At 42.5% G+C, this 14357-nt stretch overlaps 1 protein-coding gene across 1 annotated transcript; it reads right to left on the bottom strand.

The window, feature by feature from the left end:
* Positions 1–223: 223 nt before the first annotated feature.
* Positions 224–12293, bottom strand: LOC132872932 (vesicle-associated membrane protein 5-like). Its single transcript, XM_060908071.1, has 3 exons — positions 11739–12293; positions 3118–3261; positions 224–795 (listed from the first exon to the last, which is right to left on the bottom strand). The coding sequence occupies exons 1-3, from the start codon at positions 11739–11741 to the stop codon at positions 637–639; spliced, it is 306 nt and encodes a 101-aa protein (XP_060764054.1). The 5' UTR covers positions 11742–12293; the 3' UTR covers positions 224–636.
* Between the last annotated feature and the right edge of the window lie 2064 nt (positions 12294–14357).

A 14357-nucleotide genomic window follows, 5' to 3' on the forward strand; every position in this document is an offset into this window, starting at 1 on the left:
AGTGAAAAAATACAACCTTCTGGAACGACTGAGCTCCAAACCCTGGAGTCACTGTCACAAGCTACAGCTGTGGTTCTGTTTTTTTTTTTTATAAGTAAGATTTGCCATAAGCTTGGGGTTGAGTTAGATGATAGGGTTTGGGGTTTGTTTAGAAAAATGGGAAGCAAAATTTCACCAAGGGCAAGTTTCCTCCAGTGTAGTGACAAAGAGGCAAACAATGTAGTCGCTCTTAATCTTAAGTGTTTAATTCATTCATTCAGAGCATATTTTACAAAGACACTGGCTCATTTATTTGACTGACTGTTAGATCTATTAAAAAACAAAACAAACAACAACAACAAAAAAACCCCAAAAAACCCCCAGAGGTGACAGTGACAAAGAAAAACTCCCTGAGACTTCAGGAGGGAAAAAACCTGACCAGGAAGTAGACTCAGACTCAAACAGTTATCAGTACCAGTACTTGTACATGCACAAGAGTAAACACAAAGAGTATGGCGTGTGAGCAGAAGTAGGCATGACGATGTGTCCTTCAGACCTTTTTGTCTTTTGAACACATAACTTAGCCTTTAAGTCCATCACTTCTTCTTAATCTCCGGCTTTTCAGCTTTTTAACCAGAGTCTCTGCTGTGTCTGTCCTTACCGTGGCCAAAATAACACACAACTAATGATGATGATGACCAGAACAACTGCTCCGACAATGATCATGATCCTCTGCCATTTCTTACATCGCAGACATGTGTTCTCAGTTTCCATCTTTTCCGCCACTTTCCTCGTTGTCTTTTCAAACTGTTTGCTCTGTCAAAAACACAAACAGGATTAGGTATAGGCTAGTTACAGTTTCAATACTATGACAGCAATATTTTATTTGCTTTGTCTTTCCCTAGCTGTTTAGTGCACCAGTCCTTCGAATGTTCTGGATGGATTTGGTTACACCAATAGTGTGGTGTCCTGAGAATTTTTTCACATGGGCTGCATCCAAATACTCATCATTATCTCATCACCTGACATCCAGCAGGCCAGTGACTTGCAGAGAGATCTTTGCCCAGGCCTACCTGTCAGCCATAGCTGCCTTGAGGTGGTCACTCAATAAGCTTATGTCCTTTTCAAGTACCATCTTCAGAGTGGTACATGGCCGGCCAAACTTGCACTTTGTGTCAGGCTCCCAGAGCAACACTTGCGCCACAGGTTGGTCGTGCCACATAACGTGATCGCAAAAAGCATCACTTCCTGATGATACATGAGAGGCGGGGTAAGTTGTCAGAGAGCTGATTATTAGACCAGTGATCATGCCAGGATACATTTAGGATTCTTCACAGCATACTAGTATAAGTACAATCCAGGGACTTTTCCTGAGCTTTGGTCAAGGACCAAAATTCTGAGCCATATAACAATATGGACTCGACTGACGCATTAAAAACCCTAATCTTGGCTTCCCTGGTCAGAGGTTCAACACAGACTTTGTATAGGGCATTAAGGGCACCCACTGATTTGGCTTTTTGACTTTCAATATCATGGGGCATACTTGTCCAACTGTCCAGGGACTTAAAGTCATTGACTTTCTCTATACTCGAGTTGTCAAGAGCATGAAGGGGGTTATTAGTCAAGGGGTTCAGGTGCATCACTTTGGTTTTCTTTGCATTTAGCTGGAGACCAACAGCCTGAGAAGCCAACTCGAGACAATGAAGAAGAGCCTCGACAGAACTGACAATGTCTTCAAGGAGTGCTATGTCATCGGCGAAGTCTAAAGGCCAATTTATGCTGACAACCCAGTCCTCGCAGATGGCATCGCAGATGGCGTCTGCGAAGCCACCCCCCTTCGCAGATGCTCTGCACACACCTCCCAAAAATTGTGACCACCGCAGACATCCTTGCAGGCAGCGTCGCAGACAAGAGGGCTCTGATTGTTCCACTCTACATCCGCTATACACGCACTTCTGCTTCCCTACTTTCCCGGTTTGGTTTGTTTTCACGACCGCCATTTTTAAAAACATGAGCGAAGATGGAGCAGCACGAAGAGCGGTTGATCAAGGAAGTGAGGAACTACGTACATCTATACGACTCCAGTTCTAGTCATTATAAGTAACCGGAGGATAAACACTCCACTAACCACACCCACCAACTACTAGCGATTTCGCGACTTTGCGCCCCCTTGCGTTGTGGCGGTGAATAACATCGCGCATGCCTATTACTCCCCGCTCAATGATAAATTACAACTGTCTGCAAAAAGCTATCTGCGAAAGCCTTGTCGCAAGAGCATGCAGAGCCCCTAAGTCGACAAGGTGGACTGCAGAGTGACGGGAGCTTCATCTGCACCAAGGTACACATACTTCCATATTATTAGTATGCTAAAAGCAGTATTACTCTCTATATAAGTAGGGTGTCCGAATACTCAGTAGGCACCTGGATGATCCACTACATCTGTAGTATGCAAATGTACCACACTATGCTGTCCCATAATTCAGCCGGAATCTCTGATAACCAAAGAAGAAGAATTTCCATGGGGAAAAATATCCAGGTCAGAGGACAGGTAAGATGATGGTGATGGAGTTCATCCGAATTGTGTCCTTACTACTTGCTTGCATACTTATAGAACGTACCACAGTTACACTCAGGTACATAATGAGCATTCGGGTGCAGCCATGGGCAAATTTGGGCATTTTCTACTTTACATTGTTCTCAAATATGTTTTTGTTTTGCCAGTCTAGCAAACCTGAAAAATTTATAATTCGAGATTTCATTCCAATTCCACTGAAAGACAGCCTGCAGTCCTACCTGCACATTTTAATCTAATCTACCTTAGGAAAAACAACTTTACTGGCAACCTGTAAAGAAAAAATAAGAAGTTTATAAGATCTCTGTATTGCAACATCTGGAATGTCATTCAAATGGTGGGACAATAAGTGCTGATTCATTCACTCACTTCTGTTCTGTTGACTGAATTCCTTGTTATGTTATGTATTTATATATATTTATATATTTTAAATCACTTAATAGGAGCATGGTGCAGGAGCAGAAATATGACTACACTTAAAGTCGAAATTGGGTCAAAATCATGTACACGGTACATTCTACAGCTAATGTTATTTATGCATGAACATTCAGAAAGTTCATATTTACTTTCATCAGCAGTGTTTCAGCTCTGTCGTCCAGTTCCTCTAGTTTGCCCTCGCGCTCTCTGACCCTGGTGACATTCTCATGCATGATGGTCCGAACCTCCTCCACATTCTCCTGAACCTGCTGCAGCTGGCTTTCTCCTTTTTTCTGAACACACACACACACCTCAATGCTGAATATGCACAAAAAATGTCTGCCATTTTCACACACGTGCAACAATCGTTAGATAAACAAGGTGCTGGTTAATATTCCATTATATTCCATCATATTTGAAATATATAGAGCAGTGGTTTTCAAAGTGGGGGCTGCGGTCCCCTGGGGGGCCGCCAGGGGGCGCTAGGGGGGCCTCAGAAAGTTGGAGGGACGATAACAAAAAAATTGCGAAGAAAATATATACTTTTTTAAAAGAATAATTATTAAATATATTGTAATTAGTTTTTTAATCATTATTATAAAATATAATTATTAATAATAATACATCATATCGAAACATTGTTTGCCATGCTCATCTCTCCGATTGCCTGTGATGTTGCGGTTTGCGCCATTTATCAAGCTGCTTTGCTCCTCAAGCTAGCGTATTGCTAGCGCAAAATGGACAGGTTTTTGAAGAAGAGACCGAAGGAACAAACCAACAGCCCTGCTGTGGAGGACACTGCTGCGAAAAAAACTAAGAAGTCCTGGCCAACTAAAATCTGAAAATATGAGGCAGCATACATTAAGTATGGCTTTACAGCCATACAGAAAAATGGCCATGATTGCCTGAAATGCGTCCTCTGTCTGGAGACCCTGTCAAATGAGTGCTTAAAACCTTCGAAACTTCAGTGTCACTTGGTACAAAAACATCCGACAGATGCCGAAAAAACAGTAGATTTCTTCAGACGCAAAGAAGAGCATTTGGTCAGGCAATCTGCTGCATTCACCCAGCAAGCTACTGTCCCCGAGCGGGCCCTGAAGGCATCATTTTTAGCCTTGTACCACATTGCTCGTGCTAAAAAACCTCACTCAATTGGAGAAGATTTGATTTTACCAGCCACCAAAGACATTGTCTGAGAATTGCTTGGTGAGGATGCTGCCAAAAAAAATCGATGCTGTCCCACTCTCTGATAACACCGTGAGCCGACAGATTGGTGACATGGCTCAAGACGTATCTGCTCAGCTGTTGGAGCAGGTGAGAGCCAGCGAATACTTCGCACTTCAGCTGGATGAGAGCACAGATTTATCCAATGAGGCCCAACTGCTTGTGTACATCAGATTTATTTCACAGGAAAGATTTGTGGAGGAAATACTATTTTGTAAAGCACTTGAAAGAAGAACTACTGGGAAAGACATTTTTCAAGTTTTGGACGATTACATCGAGTCTAACGGATTGGACTGGACCCGTTGTGTGGGGGTGTGTTCGGACGGAGCCGCGGCAATGACCGGGAAGATCAGTGGAGTGACCGCGCTCATTAAGCAGAAGGCCCCGCATGTAGTGGCCACACACTGCATGCTCCATCGCGAGGCACTGGTCGCAAAAAGGATGGATAACGAGTTGAATCAGGTACTACAGGAGGTTATACGGTTTATTGTTCAGTGCGAAAATATTTGTGTTGAAAACATGTTAGTTAATAATATTCTTATGCTAAACAAATGTAACAATTATTGACTATTGAATAAAAGTAAGAGAAAACATTCTAAAAGTTGATGTTTCTTTGCATATTTTGTAGCATTGTCTGTGGGTTTGCAAAGGGGGTCCCCGGCCAGAAGCTAATGCTGTTTTGGGCGCCTTGGCATGGAAAAGTTTGGGAACCCCTGAATAGAGGATATTACATGGTTGTGCAAAGATATGAAGTTTATCTTCGAGTGGTGAACATATTCAGGAGTGAAAATATTTTCAACACAAGAAGATAAACTTCATATCTTTGTGCCACCATGTAAAGTTCTTTATATTGTATGGACACATCTAAAAAAAAAATACGCAAGTTAATCAAAAGAATTTTAATTTTGAACCGGTTCGCCATTTTGACAACGTGCATCTAGTCAGCGGGAAACACTGGGAGTGACATCATCGGAGTGAAATATCGGGAATTATTATCCATCCAGGACACTTTTTCCATGGAATAAAAACATGTATTCTATTCCCTTCTAGTGGGTTTATTGATGGCATGCAATATTGTTATCATATCGCTTATGCTACATGTATTACGCCACTCTCCCCAATAAGCATGCAATATTGTTACAATATTGCACGTTGTCAAGACAACACGACATCACGTCAGAACTCATGTGAAGATCCAATGACAAAATGTTTCTGCTGTGCGTGCGCACAATCATTTCTTTGCCCGCTGGGAAAGAGAGAAGACGAGGCTAATCCAGTGCTACTGCTAGGATTAGCTATGCTATAATTAAGTGCTAAATAAATAAACTAAAAACTGAAACTGAAGATGTGCTGAACACTCGAAAGTCTACCAAAACTTAATTATATATTCTTCACGCACATTTACAAGAGAAAAACATACCAAACCTGGACATCGAAAACCTGGAAAAGAGACGCGTCAGAGATGTAAAACTTTCACGCTAGCGAGTGACTGTGATAGTTTGTAAATGAACATGGCTGTGAGGTTTGCTTTGTTAAAAGCAGACGATTTTGAGAGAATTTTGGCTGCCAGGTCGCTCCGTTGTGTGTCGCTGTCGATGTTGATTTTAAAAGTAACTAAGTAAATTACACAGGGAAAGTAATAATAATAATAATAATAATAATATTCGCTAACACTATACTGGCTGGAAGGTAACTGGACTGCCGCACTAACAGCACCGAGTCGCGGGTAAGCTAATTCATTCGAGAGTGCTGATATGAAGAGAGTGTGTATGTATAATAATAATAATGACTTTTTTTTCCTGTTTCCGTTTCCGGTTGAGAGTATGTTGTGCGTATTCTGGCTGCTGCTTGTCACTAGAGCTTTTTATTTTATTTTCTCTCCTTTTTTTATTTTTATTTTTTCTTTTTTTGTGTGTTTGTGTAGTTTGATGTTTGTTTGAGTGTTTTGTCCGCCAGTTGTGGTGTAGCTCCGGACCCAGTTTTGGGCGTCGGTTCCCTCCAGGCCTTGGTTCGCTGTGGGTGATGCCTGTGCTCCCAGCTATGGACTGCAGTGAGCTTGTTGCTCATTTTAACATCGTGGTTGTCCAGCGCTCTGTGCTTTAGTGCTTGGCATGATGTTCTGAGTGATGTTGCTCGGTGGTGTCGCGGCGGCTGTGCAGGCGGTTTGGGACATACCAGTGCTCTGCTCGCTTTGTGGATCCATGGCGTGGTGTTCTGAGTGATGTTGCCCGGCGGTGGCGTGGTGGCTGTGCTGGCGGTGTGGGACTTGTTTTCGTACGCCTTTTGGTGGGACTGTAGCTGCTACACCACTGGAATGACATCCTGACCTTTATTTGGTGGACTTTTTCTGCCTATAATTGTAAAGCGACCTTGGGCTTTGAGAAAGGCGCTATATAAATTGAACTTATTATTATTATTATTATTATTATTATTATTATTGGCTGGCTTCTTTTTTTTGTGGTCTATCAGATATATTCCATTCAGTTACTCATCTTCGACTTGTTCAGTAACATGCTAGCTGAATGGAATATATCTGATATACCACTCATCGCCAGCCAATATGATTTAAATATATCACTCAGATCTGTGTTCCCTTTTGTATGAAAAATGAGTTTTTCAACACGACAAGATAAACTTCATCTCTTCAAGCCAACATGTGATTTCTTTTTATTATATCGACACATTCACAAACAAAAAGTCCCCAAATTTATCAAAAAAATATATTGATTTCCTCACGAGTGACATATAGAGGTTTATGTCACAGTTTTGGTTCTCCATGTCCCGGATGGAGCTCGGATGAAAACTACGAGTAATGTATTTCCCAGTAAAACACTCGTGTCCATATAAGAAATATACAGTGTGTCAAATAGACTAACCGTATACTAATATATAGTATATGAAATATCGGATCTTTAACAGTGTCCAGTATTTAAAGGACATATACAGTACAGTATGTGTAAAATGTCTGGGTTTTTTTTCAATGTCTTGTCCACTATTCATTTCGTAATGAAAGACTGAACCTGAGCCCAGGTAGAGAAACCATCCCCATCTACCTCCCCGGGGAAATTTGTGAACTTCTGATGTCGTAACACATCAGGACTGGCTGATAAAATCAATCAATCAATCAATCAATCAATCAATCAATCAATCAATCAATCAATCAATCACAGGTTTCATTGAGAGAAAGTGAAAAGCGCCTCCTTCAGGCAGAAAAAATGTTTTGCTAGCTATTCATTTATCATCAAGGCCAAAAAATAATTACTTTATAAAATATTAACTACTCACTATGAGGACACTGAGGTTCAGTTTTGTTTCATTTTTTATTTAACCCCCCATGTGAAATTTTACTTTCAGTTCAATATACAAACAATGACTTCCTGATAATGTGGGGGCGGAATGATGTCTGTGATGTGGAATAACCTGCATTTCAAGATCCAAGCTGCAGTGGTGATTCGTGCTGAAGATGAATTTTGGGTTTATGTTTAATTACGTACTTCGTATTATTATACAATATCTGACCAAATATCTGACGTAGCTCTGAGATAGATATGCAAAAACATATGATATAAATGTGAGTGTTTCTGAGAGTTTGTAAAATGCAATCCTCGGTTTGTTTTATTTACTTAAAGTACTCATGAGAATGCAAACTAGTTCAGTTCGCTGACTGTAGTAATGTTAACTATTTGTTTATTTTCACATTTTTACCTCCGTTAGCGTGGTATAGTGGTTAGCGCTGTCGCCTTACAGCAAGAAGGTCCGGGTTCGAGCCCCGTGGCCGGCGAGGGCCTTTCTGTGCGGAGTTTGCATGTTCTCCCCATGTCTGCGTGGGTTTCCTCCGGGTGCTCTGGTTTCCCCCACAATCCAAAGATATCAGAATCAGAAACACTTTTATTGCCAGGTGTGCGAACACACACGAGGAATTTGACTCCGGTACCACTTAGCTTTCATAGTACAGTACAACACAGATAAAAGCGTACACACAAAACAAACAAACAAAACACAGGAATGGTGCAATAGTAGGGAATAATAGGAAATACAGAGAGAAGGCCTAACTGCAGTGATCTTCAGGGGAAGATTGTTGCTCCAGCAACGACCTTGAGGCAGTGCTGGCTGGGAGAGCCAAAGATAAGATTGGAATTTGTTTAGGCTTGAAATGGGTAGATGTGGCAGACTACCCTGTTCGTCCATTCTGGCCACTAAAATGATCCATATCTCTCTGCAAAGCCATCAACTTCTCCAATATCGAATCCACTGAGCGGCTCAAGTTTTTAAATAGCCACAGTCTGAGTGCCAACAGCTCTGCCCACCGCTTCAATCATGTCGGGAAGCTTTATGGGGCTTTGAACAGCTGTCACCATTTTCTGATTTCCTCGATACACTAGGGCAATGCCTAGTCCAATCAGCAAAAGTCCTGTGATCATGGTTCCGAATAAGTAAATATCCTCAATGTCCTCCACAGAAAGAACCGCCAGGCACACGACACAACACTTCTCCCAAGCGTCCATCGTATATCCAGCTGTGAACGTTCCGGCAGGACAGGCCGGTTCCCCCGAACCCAGGCTTCTCATCGAGAAGATTGTGTCAATTGCGTGAAGAGACCAGTTTATCAAATTCTGATTTGAAGAACAATGCAGAAAGGGTCTCTCAGACAAGACGAGTCAGCAGAGCAGAAGCAGGAAAGCTCAGGGGAGGAGAGGCAGAGCAATACGAGATGAGAGGAAAAAAACACCTCCGCATTATGTTCCTATCAGGAGCACTATGTGGAAACATTTAAAAAACCTCAGCGCAGCAGCTTTCCGTGAAAGCACGAAGAAGAATTAACACAACAATTACACAAAACATAGAAAGTACGAGAGAGCGAAGTCCCGAGGCAGCCGTCCGCAGCGCCATCTTGGATGGAAAAAAAAAACATGCAGGTTAGGTTAACTGGTGACTCTAAATTGACCGTGAGTGTGAATGGTTGTCTGTGTCTATGTGTCAGCCCTGTGATGACCTGGCGACTTGTCCAGGGTGTACCCCGCCTTTCGCCTGTAGTCAGCTGGGATAGACTCCAGCTTGCCTGCGACCCTGTAGAACAGGATAAAGCAGCTAGAGATAATGAGATGAGATGAGACCTCCGTCAGCAGTGTTGGAGGAGGTTATGTTTTCGCCTTTGTTTGTTTGCCTGTTCCCAACATAACTCAAAAAGTAGTGAATGGATTTTGATGAAATTTGGAGGAAAAGTGAGCCATGCACCAAGGAACAGTTGATTTTCAATTTTGATCCAAATCCGGATATGTATGCAGACCCAGGATTTTTTTGTCTGTTCCCAGCATAACAAAAAGTAGTGAACAGGTTTGGATGAAATTTGGTGGAAATCTTTAGTATTATCTTAGGTTCAAGTGACTTCATTCGGATGTTGATAATTCTGTATGTGCCTTGGTGGAGGTATGTGCTCGACTCAGTACCCTTCGAGTTAATTCATGTTTTTACATATAATTTTTTCACATGCTTCATTTATTTGATCTTGATTCATTTGTCATTGGATTCATCTTTTTACTTCACGTGATTTTTGACAAGATTCAAATATGAACAGGTTTACGGGTGTGCTTGTGCTTCCTCTTCATTGAGAAATTGTCTGTGGTTTGTAAAACTGAATTTATATTGCTTGAATTCCCCAACATTGTGTCTGTGGCCAAAATGAACATGATGAGCATGGATGCATCATGTGCAGAAAGTGTCAGGAGGTATATGACTGGTTACCAAGTGGCCAATGTCAAGACCCGTTCTAGATGGAATTGGAATTTATTAAACCAGTGCTCATCTTCTGAACAAGCTCGCTCAATCAATTTTGCAGGAGGAGTTACTTGAGAAAAAACAGGGTGGCACTGTGGTGCAGTGGTTATCACTGTCACCTCACAGCAAGAAGGTTCTGGGTTCGAGCCAAACGGCCAACGAGGGCCTTTCTGTGTGGAGTTTGCATGTTCTCCCCGTGTCTGCATGGGTTTCCTCCGGGTGCTCCGGTTTCCCCCACAGTCCAAAGACATGCAGTTAGGCTAACTGGTGGCTCTAAATTGACCGTAGGTGTGGATGTGAGTGTGAATTTTTGGTTGTCTCTGTGCATTAGCCCTGCGATGACCTGGCGACTAGTCCAGGGTGTACCCCGCCTCTTGCCCATAGTCAGCTGGGATAGGCTCCAGCTTGCCTGTGGCAGTGTACAGGATAAGTGGCTACAGATAATGGATAAATGGATGGATGGATAAACCAGTGCCCGTTTTCTGAACAAGCTCGCTTAATCAATGACTTTATTTTGAAGGAGGAGTTACTTGAGAAAAAACAGGGTGGCACTGTGGTGCAGTGGTTATCACTGTCACCTCACATGCCCCTTTTCCACCAAAGCAGTTCCAGGGCTGGTTCGGGGCCAGTGCTTAGTTTGGAACCGGGTTTTCTGTTTCCACTGACAAAGAACTGGCTCTGGGGTCAGAAAAAACAGTTCCAGGCTAGCACCAACTCTCTGCTGGGCCAGAGGAAAGAACCACTTACGTCAGCGGGGGGGCGGAGTTGTTAAGACCAACAACAATAACAAGACCGTGAAAGATCGCCATTTTTAAGCGATGAGAAGCAGCAGCTGTACAAACGCGAAGTCATTTATTATTATTGTTGTTGTTGTTGCTGCTGCTGCTGCTTCCGCGTTGTTTTTGCTTCGATATTCGCGCCAAGGTTTATGCCAACGTAGCGACGCAACTGACGTATACAGCGACGTAATGACGTATACAGAGACATAATGACGTGGCTTCCCTTAGCACCACGAGCTATGGAAAAGCAAACTGGTTCTCAGCTGGCTCGCAAGTTGAACGAGTTATGAACCAGCACCGGCCCCGAACCAGCCATGGAACTGATTTGGTGGAAAAGGGGTAACAGAAAGAAAGTTCTGGGTTTGAGTCTCACAGCCGACGGGGGCCTTTCTGTGTAGAATTTGCATGTTCTCCCCGTGTCTGCGTGGGTTTCCTCCCACGGTTCATAGACATGCAGATTAGGTAAAATACCCAGCAACTGGGGTTGTACAAGCCAGTGCATACTTGGTGCCGGGCCCAAGCCTGGATAGATTGGGGAAGGTTGGGTCAGCAAGGGCATCCGGTGTAAACACTTATGCCAAATCAAGTATGCAGAACAGATCTGCTGTGGTGACCCCTAATAGGTGCAGCCAAAAGAAGAAGTTACTTGAGAAAAAAAACAACACTACATTTTTTAAAGGCAGTTGTACTCAGTCAAGACCAACTAGAATATTTGGCGAGACCAATGGTCAAGACGAGACAAGTCAGAGTGCAAATACTGTACCAAAGAGTCCAAGACAAATCCAAGACAACAAACAAAATGTCTCAAGTCCGGACTTGAGTACTCCACCCCTGCTTATCAGTTGTACAGAGAACAGTGGATCAGGTATTGACAGTGAGATACAGACCTGCACAGACCTGTGTATGTTCAGTTTACTATGCACAATTATGAAGCGTAGAAGTAGAGAAAGTGATCCTAAAGTAAAACGGATATTATAAAATTATTACTTTACCATGTTGGTTCTTGTCTTGACACGTTCTTCTAAAAGATGATCCTGGTTTCTGTCCCTTGTTTCCCTTCAGCTCTTCTCTCAGATCTCTCTCCCAGTCTTCTGAACTCACAGCTTTCTTTGTTCTTTAAAAGAACCTTTTTTTTATCCTCTGGTTCTCCACCTACTCACGTCACAGGTTGCCAGATTGAAGGTCGCAAATTGGAATTAAATGATCATCAGATTGCCAAGGTCACTTGAGTGATTTATTAGTTTGACTACCACATAAACTTCACCTAAAATAGCAGCAAAAAATGATCCACTAATTTGCAGATGTTGACACAAGGAGAATTTCCACCATTCTCAGTCCTGCAAAAAATGTTCGATGTCCCATGATACATTGCGTTTACTGTAAACCAATGCACTGCTCTAAAACACTTTTCACAAACATGATGAGGCTGTCCTGGTTTTATTCACAGAAACAACAGCAAGTCCAATCGGCAATGTGCTGAAAAGTGTGCCAGGTTCTCCAAGCTGCAGAGACAACTTACCAACTGGTTTCCTCTTTAAAACTATGCATTTTGTTATTCACTGCACATAATTTTCTCTCATGGTTACCGCCCAGTTGATACATTTCTTGCTTGGTGGCATATTTGGAAATCAGGAAGCTATTATCTTAACTGTCTCTGAATGCAGGTTGGAATGTGGAAGAACTCAAGGATGAAGGTGATGAGCTGGTGGAGTGTGACTCTTCCAAGCCACTCTCATGAACTACTGTAGAGTAGCTTTTGTACCATGAAGTGGTTGTTATAAACCTCAAACAGCACTCCATTTAACCCTGAGGAAGACCATGCTGTGGTCACAACCGAAGTAATCTTGCTCCACCGAGGAGATGTAGTATCGCTTGGGGAAGTTAGGTTTTCTTCGAGGCTGTATATGGGGGAAGCTATGGCCTAATGGTTAGAGAAGCAGCTTTGGGACCAAAAAGTTGCTGGTTTGATTCCAAGAATGGCCGAAGTGCCCTTGAGCAAGGAACATAACCTCTGGATAAGAGCATCTGCTAAATGCCTGTAATGTACTGTAACGTAACATGCTTGGTGGAGTGTTCTTGCCTGAGTCCACTACATGGCTCCTTGAGCTCCTCCCTTGCAATCTCCAGCTTGCTTCTTTTCTTCTCCTCCAGCAGGCCCTGAGCATACATGAATGTCTTTTGACTTTTTCCTTCTCCTTGCCACACCTACAATTTTATATTCTCTCTTCCCAAATCAATCCCCCAAGCCTGCTCTTGATTTGCTTCCAGAGAGCTTTCAATCTTTCCTTCCAAGGTACCTTACCTTCCTCCAAGCTCTTCTCAGCAGTTGCCTTTTTTTTTTTAACCAGCTATACGATCCCACTCTTGAATTTAGAGGTGAGATTGAGAATACCAGATTGGATTTAATACCACCTGCCTTTGATCTTGAGTTACTTTGTTTTCCAGTTGGAGTCCAACTTCTTGTGATTTAACCTCTGGAACTCTTCTTGGATGATTCATACATTCAGTAGTGCACAATTTTATCTAAATGCAGGGACTGTTTGTAATTTCTGACCCATTTTAAAACAACCTTTTTGCTCTCAAGTAGGATCAAAGTTAGAAGGTACGGAGTCTGCTCTGCCAAATGAGACAAATGACTTTCTTTTTTACTTGCTAATTGCTCCATCCTAATTCTTCTAGACCTCAGGGCCATTTTACTCATTGAAATATTAAGCATGTGGTTGGCCTGCAGGGGGCAGTACTGAACTGATTAATGACTAGGTCAATTTCTCTTCCTCTTTTATCCAGTGTCACTGAAAGAGCTCTATGAATATTAATTAGTCTCTTCTCCTTACATATCTTCCCACAGAGCAATATAATTGATGTGCAATATTTTCTTTTTTTCTTTATTTTTACTCCATTGTGTCCCAGTTTGGTCATTGTCACGGCTGTGGCATTGTCAGGATTCATACTGGCACGATTCCAACAATAGGATGAGTGTGGGGAATACCCGACTCAACGGAGACTCACAGTTGGCCTGAGAACTTATCAGAATTTCTGAGTATGTGATGGAGTCTACGGCTTATGATGCATACGTCTGGAACTTCTCGGGCTATTTCCACCACATCCCTCACCTGGAAAAGCAGAAAGAAAATGAGTAACTGGCTCAGGTGTCGGGGATGGTAAAGAACTGTTCCTGTAGGTTTCTGGCATGGGAAAGTCCTCAGGACAGACAAGTTGACACTTGCTGGTTTCTTGGTAATGTGGTTCTTGTGTAATTATCAGCAAATCTTAATCTGGAGTGTAGTGTTGTAGTACTTCAGATCGGTCTCATGATCACTTTATGAAGGTGTCAGTCATGTCTCGAAATCGATCACGTTTTTACCTGGTCTTGTCTCGATCTCAGATATCGAGGACTCAGGATTTTATTTCAAGACCGGTCAAGGCCACAGCTGTGGGGATTTGTCTGATTTATTTGTTAACATAGTTTCTGTGATTGGATATAAAATTTCCTGCTTCAAATGTGACCAATAACGGGACTTACTGCTAATTTGAAAATTTTCTTCCAGTGAACAGCTGTCACTCCTCCCCCGTCCCCCTTCACACCCACTGGTCTGGTCCTGGTCTTGACT

The sequence above is a fragment of the Neoarius graeffei genome, chromosome 24 (genome assembly GCF_027579695.1).
Source record: "Neoarius graeffei isolate fNeoGra1 chromosome 24, fNeoGra1.pri, whole genome shotgun sequence".
Taxonomy (NCBI): domain Eukaryota; kingdom Metazoa; phylum Chordata; class Actinopteri; order Siluriformes; family Ariidae; genus Neoarius; species Neoarius graeffei.